A 12,717-nucleotide genomic window follows, 5' to 3' on the forward strand; every position below is an offset into this window, starting at 1 on the left:
AATTTTCTTCGGTTTCTTTTGATTAGGTCATTCCAATTTCATAACTTGGATAACAAGTTTGGCTGGTTAACCTTGTTATTTTTTTAGGGTCGTTTTTTTATATCTTTTCTGTTTTATCCTTCAAAATCAAGTTCTTTAAAATTAAGCTTCATCAATTTGCTTTCTATTATATTATCTAATTCTCATGATCCAATAAGATTTGACGACCTTATCCAAGTCTAAAGATGTTTTAATTTTTTGGGTTTTTTTATTGATTTTTTTATTTCGACCTTTTACATTTGGATTGTTGAAGATTGATCATCATTATTTTTTTTCAATTTGTTTATTATGAGGTTGGTTCAGCCACACAACCCGAGTTGCAAATTTGGTATCCTAACTTGGGTTGATTCAAGACTTTTTTTTTTATTTTATCCTTTATCATTATGTTATCTTGGAATTCAACTTTGTAATTTTTTCTTTTGACAAATATTTTTTTCTATTATTATTATCACTTTTCTTTTAAGATTTGGCCCATCTATTATCTTTCCTTTCTCTATTATATAATTGAATGAACATGATTTTTTTTTCTTTTTTAAATAAGCTTACAATGCCTAAGTTTTTTTTTGTTACGTTGCAGAGAAATCAAACTGACCCGTGGTAAAATACGAGTTATCTTTGTACTTAATACTAAAAACAATCATATTAAACATATATTAGTTTTAAAAGCATTTCCTTAAAAACTTTTAGGGCATATGTGGAAGTGTGATTATGATTATGATTGCGGTTTAAAGTATTTTTCGCTTAAAAATATATTAAAATAATATTTTTTTTATTTTTAAAATATTATTTTAAAATCAGCTTAACAAAACGATGACAACTATAGCAGCAATTACACTGCTCAGGCCCCTCCACAATATTATGATCGATACGGCCAACATTATGATTCTTTTGAAAGTACTTACCATTGTTTTTCGCTCTCAGTAGTCGAGAAATCACACCTAGAGCAGGGGAAACGGATCATCGTGCCTGCTTCAGCTTTCGAGCTCCTCCTTGACACACTAGTTGAATATCCTATGCTATTTGAAATTCGAAACTAATTGAAGGAACGAGTTTCGAATTGTGGAGTGTATGAGTTCACTGCCGAGGAAGGTTCAGTCTTCTTGCCGGATTGGATGATGGAGAATTTGCAACTGCAGAATGGCAACGCTGTGCGCCTGAAGAATACTACCATAGAAAAGGGAACCTTCATAAAATTGCAACCTCACTCTACGGATTTCTCAAGCATGCTTAATCCAAAAGCAGCATTGGAAGAGACATTGAGTGCTAGCTTTTTTTGCTTCACCACTGGATGGTCAACTATAACAAGGAATTTCAAGTTAATGTAGTTGAAACCAAGCCATCTAATGCCATTTCCGTTATTGATACAGATTGTGAGGTTGATTTTGTGCCTCATCTAGATAACAAAGAGCCAAGCAAGGAATGGCACAAGTTTGCGCCTTTCACAGATCTTTCTAGACGTTTGGGTGAGAAACCTGCTGCAGAGTAAGCTCTACCTGATTCAGGTTCTGTTGAAAAAGAGAACCAAACAATTAACACAGCTCCAAGCACGGCCACTGAATCAGAGATCAGGTCTCATAAACATCCAACAGAGGTGGTATGGTTCATGCTTGCACATGGAAAGAGATTGAAAGAGCTCATAACAGAGGATGTCAAAGCTTAAACTACAAAGAAAGAACAGTTCCAACCATTCACAGGGAAGAAATACTCGTTGGAGGGCTGACTTTGCTGTCATCCTTCAGGCTTGCTATTAGTGGTTTTTGGTACTTAAGAGTGTTAGAAAATCAATAGTTGCAACTATTTTTATGATTGAAATCTGAATCTCACTGTCCTTGTTTGCTTCTGTAAGTAGAACTATTTTTTTTTTTTTTGCTTGCTTGGTTAGTAAAGACAGTTTAGGCAGTCGAGAATATTTTTATTTTTATTTTTTAAGCAGCAATTGCTTTATGACAGACACATAACTGTTAACTCAAAAGGACAAGCACAAGCTTTCCAATTTTAACTTTGCTTAGCTGTTCTCTTCCAGTTTGTTTGCATCCTGAATGCTATCAGCTCGGGAGACCAATTGGCATTGCAGAAGGCCATGCACCAAAGTTTACCACTTAAAAACTGCTAACGGTAACTTCGGGGGAACAGAAGCTCCACTAATTTCCACACTTGATAAAAGAGGGAGAAAAGCGCTTGCAACGATAAGATCAGCAGCAAATAAAACATTTATAGTAGCAAAACAAATAGTTTCTACTTCAGTTAGACTCAGGGTGCTCAACTGTATGATGAGTTAAATATACAAAGAAAGCAATGCTGCAGAACCCATTATGATTCTCTGAAAAATTGCAGCATCTTATGGACGACACTGGAGGAAGAAAGAAATACATTTTTTTCAAGTTTTCATCAAAAGCTAATGAAGCCTTAACTTAGTGTAGAATGTTTTTCAATTTTGAACCTCATGCTGATTTTATGCTTCTCTATAACTTCATAACATAGCAATATCACTTGTCAAACTGGGTAGACAAAAATGAAACCGACACTACTGGCTGAAACATTTAAGCTAACATATTCAGCTAGACAAGCAAACACTCAATAAATATTCCAAGGGCTAAGGGACACTCTCACCAAAGTGCTACCAGTCCTAGAAAGAATAATACACCATTCCACTCTTTGGCTTATGGGAGGCACCCTGTCAAGCATGCATGAGGTGCTTCCTTTGTCTCTATGGTGTCACTTTGATCTTTCTTCAAGACTTCAACTGGGTATTTGCTTTCACCTCATTCTAATTCTCCAGCAACACAAGCCATCTATGTTGTATGCACAAGAGCGTTTCCCCAAGAGGTAATAATCAAACAAGGCCAAATCTTTATGATGATATAATTTAATGAACAGTCTTGCTCATTCGTGTGCCAGCAAGAAGGATATTGAGATAGCATGGGCCTGTTAACAATCCCTTGTGATAAGACCACAGTTTTCATTGCAAGGACAGCTTCCCAGCAACACAAGGAATTATGATATGTTTATAGCAGCAACCACTAAATGCAGCCACCACAACCCAAATAACACGTAAGTATCAAGTATCAGGAACTCAGGATTGAAAAAACAAACACATGCAAAACCAAATCATATATCACAATGATTAGCATTTAGCCAATACATAACTATGATACAGAGGCACAAGCTCAGTATAAACAGCTTGCAACAATAAGAAAAGTACCAACAATAATTGGACTATCACATCCAAATATTTGCACTGATTTTAGGAATCTCATTTAATGATATAAAAATACCTCTGACATGATCGCAAACTTTCACGTAAACCCTTAGAAAGGAGCACAAACAATCTGAAAAGGTAAAAGATAAAAATCAGACCCCTGGAAAAGAAGCTAAAACAAAATTATTGATTGTGATAATTCAATAAAAGATAGAGCAGCTAGAATCTTCCTATACCTAAAATCAAGCAGTGAAACATAAAGGTCAATCCTGGCATCAGCATGACATTGCATAATTCTTCACTTAAGGTCCAGCAAATAACTGCACTCTGTTCATGCCTTGAGTTGCAAATTGGATTAAACTCAGGTGTATTAACAGCTTTGCTATGTGCCAGGACGCAACCTACTATAAAATTCAGTGAAGTCAAGCCGAAAGAAGAGGAATTTCAAATCAACATGTTGTTGCACAGGCAGCTGAGACAAGAAACCTTCGAGCAACACTGTATATTCCTTTGCTATTTCTTCCAGTTCCCGCCCCATATTTTGAAGAAATTCACCAGCACGTTGTTCCAGGGCCTTCCTGCCATCACTAAACCATGATCCAGGCTCTGACGGATTATCTCTTGTCTGCCTTTGTGATTTTGTCTTGTCTTGAGAGGACAAAGAGGATGCCCTGGTTCTGCGTGTAATAGGAATCACAAGTGGTTCAACACAATCATAAAAGAAAAGAAAAAGATATATTAAAAAAATAGCATTGTTGTTGTCAATTGATATGAGTATTAAGATCTTCACTTCAAAAACAAACATGCAAACGTTCATTGACAAAACAAAATCATTCAAAAACACAACAGCTTTTTACCTTGCTTGTAACTCGTAAATTCCTTCACACAACCGATCTGCATGACTTCTGAAATGCAGTATAAGGTCAAACAAGGCAAATAGTGACTTGTAAAGGGATTGAGATCGTTCACCAAGAAGAGATTTCTCTACAATTGAGTGGAGGTACTTATCATGTGCTGCAAGTAGATCATCAAGATCCTTTGCCACTTCCATCTCATTTGAGAAGTTAGACCAAGAAACCTCCAGAACTTCAAACATGATATAATATTGCAAGTTTGTAACAAAATGATTCATCTGATTCCAAAGGACCTGGCATTGTCTCAGTGTTGAGAGTAACTGTAACTTAACTGCATGCTGCAGCTTGGTGAAAGAATGAGAAGTAATACAATTAGGTTTCATTGTCTTCCACGCACCAATAAGTGCATGCTCCACTCGCCTCAGCTTCCACAGGAAATTAAAAATTCTTAAATACCTTGCCATAACAGATTCAGTAAACACTGTGTCTAATGGTACTCTGGCATCATATTCCAACGAGAATACATCCCAACCTCTATCTCCAGTACCATGCGGCAACATCTTCACCCTCAACCTATCTAATATGTCAGGATCATCATACTGAGCATTGGATGATCGAATTGCACTTTCCAGCAACCCTGCCAACTGGAATGAACTAATTGTATTAGCAGGCTCAGAAAGTTCCTGCCCAACAATATCCATTAAATACTGGACAAAATCACCTTGCCCCAGCAGTAAATAACGCTTGATTGCAAGGCAGTGTTCTTTGAATTTATACCTCGTGTACATAACATCCAACAGATGCTTGTCAATTCTCTTTGCTGCTTCAACAACCAGAGTTTCAAGTGCATCAGTTTCACCATAACCAAGACTCCCTCTTCTAGTTGTGGTCCCAGCAGCAGCAGCAGCCTCTGTTGCAGTATCAGCCCAACCACGATCATCACAACAGACACGAAGGAAATTTATTGACTTCCCAGTCCTTAAAATGCGCTGAGCAAGGGGTTGTGAAATGAATGAAGGAAGCATTCCAGCGTGGAGCCTGTAACCTTCTCTCCAAAGTGATTCAGCTTTCACTGGCTGACCCACAACAAAGAACTCAGCAAAAATATCCTCCAGCTCCCCTTCCAAAACCCAACTCCTAACCATTTCAAAAAGTGGCGAACAAACATGCTGCAGTAAACTCCTCATGAACTCATGCACCAATGGATCGCCATGCTGGGCATGCAAATGTATAGCCGCAGCCATTGCCCCACCCCTCAAGACTCTGCATTTATCAACCAAAACAGCCATTAACCTCATTTTCACTGTTGGCTCAGCAAACCACACTGACAACCTCCTCAATGACAAATAATTACTCGAACTAGTTGACTTTGAAACCAATGGAATTGGATTCATCGCCTGTGCTTCAAGCACAGCCAACAATTTATAATAATCTGAAAGCTCATCCTGTAACGCAGCACAAAATGCCTGCCCTACAGTTCCCACACCTTCAGCTGGAAACCGATCCATACTCTCTGAAATATACCCTTTAACTTTCCTAAACAACCAACCCAACTCACACAACTTCCTAACCATAACCCTTGTACCTCTTGGAACCTTGATTGAATCTGATAAAACATACCCATCAACATTTGCATCAAACTTCACATATTTCCCATCAATCCCTTGACAAACATATAACACATCTCTCACTAAAACTTCTTCGGACACCTCATTTTCCTCTTTCACCAGATTAACGAACTCTCTAAATGCGATTTCAAGCAAATTCTCCGGATCTTTACTAACCAACAAAACCCCATTATCATAACCCTTTTCCCTTCTCTTAAAATCACGGGAAATCCGCGATTCATTGCTCAAATCAAGCTCATTTAACCCCAAATTAGGTAACAAAAGCGTGGAATTTGGAGCATTTTGTGCAATTTTTTTATCTTCGGAAATGATTTTAAGCAAATAAAGAACTGCCCATTTGTTATTAATACTTCCCGGTCCCGTTTTCGATGCAAATTTGTTGTATAACTCAGCGAGAGTGAGAGCTTGGGAAGATTTACCTTGAGTGGCAAGACCACGCTTGATGGATTCAGCGATTGCGGCGGCATCAGGGGCAATCGATGGGGTTAATCTGCTGGAGAGAATGCGGATTGCGTAGCGAAGAGAATTTTGGAAATCAGGAGAGTTAGGGTTAGGGTTAGAAATTGGGGGTTTAGGGTTTTGAGGGTTTTGAGAGAGTAAGCGATTGACTAATTCTTTGACCAGATCTAGGATGTTTTGCTGGTCGTCTTCTTCTTCTTCCATTTCTGTTTTTTTTTTTTTTAGAGAGCAGTAGAGGAGAGAGAGTGAGGGTATTGGGAGTTGAGAGTCTGGGGTTTTTTTTTATGGGCGGGGAAATGTGGAGTTTTTGTATTTTTCAAATTGGTCTATATAATATATATTAATGAAATTTTATTTTTCAGGAAAAATATGAAGAAAGAAAATTGTTTTCTTAATTTCTTACATTTGGAATTAAGAAAAAAAATGAGTCATTTATTTTTGTATTTTTAAAATTTTGGGGAATTAAAAAAAAAGCAGAAATAGTTTTTTGAATTTCAAGGGATATAGCATTGCCATGATTTTTGTAAAGTATTTCCTTATGAAGAATGATAATACTTACAGAGAAATTAAAAATTTTATTTTTAAATCTATATAGGAATATTATTTTTATTTTTTAGAACTGATTATTATTTTTTATTTTTCATTATATATATTTTTTTTTTCAAAATAAAACTATAAATTGCTAGTTACTTGTAAGAGCATCTCCAACCGGAGAGCTAAATGAAGAGTTAAATTCAAAAAACTATTCTCTTAACTTTTGCTTTTCTTTTAACAATTCCAACGGCGCAAGTAAATGAATAGCTAAAATAGCTATTCAACTTATTCAAAGCCATTTCTACATTTTTTTTAGAAATTGTCAAATAAAATTACCGTTGTTAATGGCTATTTTTATAGTCGTTGGCCAACAGTTTTTTTTTCTTTAAAAACAAATGGAAAGAAACTTGTAAATTTTAAAATCTTGTATTGTGTCTCACCCTTCTCTCAAATTTAAAAAAACAAGAATCAATTATTCTCCGATTAATTAATAACATCGGTTGTGTTAATTAGCTGAAATTAAAAAGTATATTTATTTAAAAGTTTTTTCTATTTTCTCTTTTATATATATTGATTTTTTAGACCTTTTGTTGTTAATTTTTAACAGTAACATATAAAACTGAAAATTAAAAATATTCATATAAATAAATTTTAAATTTAATTTTAAATTATATCTTTTAACTTTCATATTACTTCATTAATTTTATATTACTTTTATAAATTACTCATATTAATTATATAATTAATAACATCATAATTATATTAAAATATCTAAATTAGTTATATAATTATATTAAAATTAATTTAACATGAAATATATTAAAATATAATTGACTTTTCTAAATAGCTTTTTACCATTGGAATGCACATAATCAAAAAAGTTATATTTATAATATTCAAAAAGCCATTTTATCAATTTGGCTCTTTAATTTAGCATTTTGCATTGGAGATGCTCTAATATAATATAAAATAAGGTATGTATAATACTATTGCATTCAAATTTTCCTCAATTTTGCAATTTTTGTTTTGTTGGGTTCATGATGGAGGAAGGAGTGGGAGGATAACTAACTATTAAATTTGTTTAACAATTAAGGATGTTGAATTTTAGTTATGTATGGATTATTATGTATGAAGTTATGGAAAAACTCTTAATAGAAAATAAGCTTTTATGAATTGTGATTCTAGGTTAAGATGTGAAGGCTCGATTATGTGCTTAATGTTTGGGCTTGGTTATAAGCTTGCTCATTCATTAAAAAATAAGTCTTTTATGGAATAAAGGACTCTATGATACTTATATATATATATATATATATATATATATATATATATATGTGTGTGTGTGTGTGTGTGTGTGTGTGTGTGTGTGTGTGTGTGTGTGTGAGAGAGAGAGAGAGAGAGAGAGAGAAAATGTAAGTGTAGAAAATTGTTGAATTTGAGAGGATTATCTTTTTTTTGTTTATATGGTGGCTTAAAATATTTATAGACCTTGGTCACACTCATATCAGGATATGTAGGGTTTCACAATTGTAGAAAATGTTAGTGTCCACCATTGGGTGTAGTGTCTTTCACTCTGTTTGTGGAGAAGTGGATGATTGGTAGTGATACGTTGGCTAGAAATAATCATTAGTCGAGAAATGAGGAACCTAATTTGCATAGAAAGTAGTTCGTGTTTGCATTATCAATCATTGGGTAGAAAAGATGATGTCAACCCTGCATAAAAGTGTATACTTGTGAAGAATATGTCAAAGAGTGACACGAACCTTAAAAATATAAAGATCTAGAAATCGACCATTCCCAAGAAAGCTAAATTTAGACTTGTGATTGAGTTTGACACAACGATAACATATACCGAGACACCAAAACTATAAGCAATCAATCCTCACCCAACATCTATAATTGAGATGCAAATGAGAAGTATAAAAGACACTATGAAGCTTGATTAATTCTTTATTAAGTTAGAGTAAAACTATGCATTAGAAAATATAAGCCTTTAATTGCCGAAATTAATTAGCCTATAAAGTGGATGAATCAAGCCCTTCTTATACATAAATTAAATTGACTAAGGTTTGATAATCATTTGTTAAATATGTAGCCTCTTTAAAATTCACCTTGGCCCAAATACTTTGAATAAGCTTGTTGAATGCATCTTTAAGCTTTTTTGCCATTGATCTTGTAATTGGACCAATTTGAAAATGCAATAGATCTTTTGATATAATCTTGATCGTATCATCCCCTCTCTCATCAAAAAAATTCATCCATGAATCATCAGCTACATCAAACAAAAAGAGATTAAACATATTAAAAGTAACATTAACACCATACTCACCTAGTAGATTTGTTTTATAGGCATTATCATTAATTTTATCAAGGATTTGAATTGGTTCATTTCCTGTCAGCATCGACTTAGATCTTTTTTATTGAGGAAATCTTTCTTTTCACATACACACCTAAGCCCAATCACCTAGTTCAAAAATAACATTTCTTTATCCTTTATTAGCTTTGGAAGCATATTGCTCATTTTTTTATATATATTTTCCGCCTCACATTCTCATAAAGAGCCTTTACTACTTGTGATTTTATATTGCTATCAAGATTAACTCTTTCATTAATAGGTAAAGGAAACAAATCCAAAGTAGTCAAAAGATTAAAGTTATGGATAATTTCAAAATGAGAATAATATGTAGTAGAATGCACACTCTTATTATAAGCAAATTCAATAAAGGAGAGACAATTTTGCTAATTATTCAAATTCTTTTGAATGATAGTTCTTAACAACGGAGTTAAAGTCTTATTAACCACTTAAGTTTAATCATATGTTTATGGATGACAAGTAGTAGAAAATAACAATTTTATTCCTAATTCCACCCACAAAACTTTTGAAAAATAGCTAAAAATTTTAATATCACGGTCAGACACAATGCTTTTAGATACCTCATGGAGTCGAACTATCTTCTTAAAGAATAAATTCGCTATGTCGATCATATTATCAGTTTTATGATAATATATGAAATGTGTCATCTTAGAAAACCAATACATAACTATAAAAATAGAATCCCTACCATTTTTTAATCTAGGCAAACCTAGCACAAAACCCATAGATATATCAACTTAATGTTTCTTAGGTACTAACAAAGAAGTATATAAACCATAAGGTAAAACTTTAGACTTAGCTTTATCTACACGTTATGCATCTATCACAAATTCTTTACACATCTCTTTTAATCTTAGACCAATTAAGTGCTTATACAAAACATTTAAAGTCTTAGCAATCTCAAAGTGCCCCATTAATCTACTTTCATGAGCTTAGCAATTCATGCATAGAATAATTAGGCAAACACAATCTCTTTTCTTTAAATAAATATCCATTAACCTTATAAAACTTATTAAAGGCTGAATATTCACATGCAACATATACTTGGCTATAATCAACATCTTTAATATATAAACCATTCACTTACCCAAATCATAATCATTTAGTGTCTAAAGTTGAAAGAAGTACAAACCTTCATGATAAGGCATTAGCCACTATGTTTTCCTTACCTTTCTTGTACTTAATCATGTAATGGAATGTTGCAATGAACTTTACCCACTTGGCATACCGACGGTTTAACTTTCCTTAACCCTTAAGATGTTTTAATAACTTATGATCAGTATAGATCATGAACTCTTTAGGCCATAAGTAATGTTGTCAAGTTTTTAAAGTTCTTACCAAAACATAAAGCTCCTTATCATAAGTAGGATAATTCAATGTTGCATCATTAAGCTTTTTGCTAAAAAAAAAATGTTATAGGCCTCTTTTCCTACATTAAAACAGCTTTAATACCTATCCCTGAAGCATCACATTCAATCTCAAAAGTTTTTATAAAATCAGGCAACAATAACAATGGAGCCGAAATTAATTTTTTTTTAATAAATTAAAAGCATATCCTTAATCTTTGCGTCAATTAAAACCCATAAATTTTTTAAGTATCTTAGTTAAAGGTGTGGCTAAAGCATTGAAATCCTTAACAAATCTACTATAGAAACTAGTCAAACCATGAAAACTTAGGTATATGCCATTATTGGATAGCCCAAATATTTTCCTCACCCATCTCAATACCTTTTGTACTAACAACATATCCAAAAAATACAATTTTTCCATACAAAAATCATACTTTTTTGGATTAGCATATAAATATTATTTTTGCAAAACAACTAATACAGTACTTAAATGTCCAACATGTTCCTCTAAATTCTCTAATAGGTGGTAGCTCACTAAGAATCTTATCAAGAAAGATGTCCTTAAAACGTTGTGATTAAGAAACATGAACACTAGAAAACTAATATAATTCTTATATAATAACTCCTGGATCTTATTACAAGTTGTTATCGATATCTGATTGCCCTGAAATTTCAACCCATTATAAAACAAGACCTCTAAAAACCTCTAGTAAATTTTTAACATGATCTAATAGTCTGATAAAAAATCATGCTTTCTAAACTAAAACTATATTAGAAGAAATTAGCTCAATTTATGTGTAAGTAGAAAAATAAGTTGAAATTGTAAGTCTTGTAGGAAGTAAGACCCAAGAATCTTGAATTAACCTATTGAATGCCTCTTTAACCTTCTTAGCTCTTGACCTTGTAATAAACGACACATCTAATAAGTCTTTTAGTGATGTTTGCTGATTTATATCATTACATATCTCTTTAAAAGGATTTAATCTCGAATCATCACCTTATTTGGATGTTTACTCGCTTTTGAAAGATATTTTAACATGATTTTGTGATTTTAATCTTCTTTTTCTTTCTTTCTTTTTAAATTGTAAACAACTAGATCACAAATAATCTATTTTTTTTACCATTGTTTTTAGTTTCCATGTTATTTCATCGTTGTCGTAATTACATCTAGACTTAGGGCATGTTATAAAATGTTTAAAAAAAGTAGATTATTTGTGATCTAGTTGTTTGCAATATATATATATATATATATATATATATATATATATATATATATATATAAATTGCAAGAAAATAAATTTTTAGGGTTTGTCGCAAGTCTTAATTCAAAGAAACATGGAGTTTAGCCACTTGCTTTAAATTTGAAAAACAAATCTTGATTCCTAGGGATCTTAGAGATAAATCTTGATTTAGAATATTTTAGGTTTACTTGGTTAGGTTTTCTTGAAAATTACAAAATAAAACAAGAAGTTTTTGCTTCATTATATTCGTATTGATATTCATAATTTTATATTCGTAGTTTTGTATTGATAGTTTTCAATCTTTATTGCTTATTGAGTCGTTACATTACTTTATTACACCATTAAAATATTAATCTTTGATTTGTTATGAACTAGTTCTTTAAAGAACTGTAATTTTGATAATTGAGTGGTAAAGGGTGAAAGTGAGCATATTAGAATGAAAAACTACAAAATTATATGAAATACAAAAGGAATGACATCTATTAAAAGTAATGACAAGAGGGAGTGTGCGAGGAAATATATATATCGTTTGCTTTTATCTCTTGATGATGTCATCTAATAGTAGATTAACACCACTAAAAGATAAGAATAACCCTGAATAAGATTATTTAACGATGCAATAATGATTGGAGTTAATAAATACAAAGTTTACCAAAATAATAAGTGGGATGACTGGTTTGAGAATTGAAGTGGTTAGTCTTTGTGATAGGTCACACCATAGAGGGTTATAAAGAATAATGTTTATAAGACAAACTAATTCACCTCTAGAAGCATCTATAGTTGAAAATTCAGATAAGAAGGCCAATGATTTTGATGATAACCATGGTCATATGTTTTGGCCACACAAAAACCAAATGCTTAGGTGAGTTCAACTACTTAAGCAATTCAACAATATGTGGTTAGATAGGGGAAATGGATTTTTGGATGGTTTGGATAGAGATTTGGACAATATTAAGATAAAGATTCTGGTTTTTTAAGGAAAAAATGATATGAAAGTTTATTTGGAGTGAGAAAAAAAAAACTTAAGTTGACTTTTTGTTGTC

General features: G+C 32.6%; 1 protein-coding gene across 2 annotated transcripts; it reads right to left on the reverse strand.

Moving 5' to 3' along the window:
• Positions 1 to 2,228: 2,228 nt before the first annotated feature.
• On the reverse strand, positions 2,229 to 6,472 carry LOC133689694 (gamma-tubulin complex component 3-like). Of its 2 annotated transcripts, XM_062109685.1 has the most exons (4): positions 4,096 to 6,472; positions 3,475 to 3,915; positions 3,315 to 3,368; positions 2,229 to 3,059 (listed from the first exon to the last, which is right to left on the reverse strand). In XM_062109685.1, the coding sequence occupies exons 1-2, from the start codon at positions 6,381 to 6,383 to the stop codon at positions 3,621 to 3,623; spliced, it is 2,583 nt and encodes an 860-aa protein (XP_061965669.1). In that variant the 5' UTR covers positions 6,384 to 6,472; the 3' UTR covers positions 2,229 to 3,059; positions 3,315 to 3,368; positions 3,475 to 3,620. The 2 variants fall into 2 exon arrangements, with proteins under 2 accessions (XP_061965669.1, XP_061965668.1); XM_062109684.1 differs by lacking the exon at positions 2,229 to 3,059 and having other exon boundaries at positions 3,119 to 3,368.
• Between the last annotated feature and the right edge of the window lie 6,245 nt (positions 6,473 to 12,717).

This window comes from Populus nigra, chromosome 3 (assembly GCF_951802175.1).
Source record: "Populus nigra chromosome 3, ddPopNigr1.1, whole genome shotgun sequence".
NCBI classification, from domain to species: domain Eukaryota; kingdom Viridiplantae; phylum Streptophyta; class Magnoliopsida; order Malpighiales; family Salicaceae; genus Populus; species Populus nigra.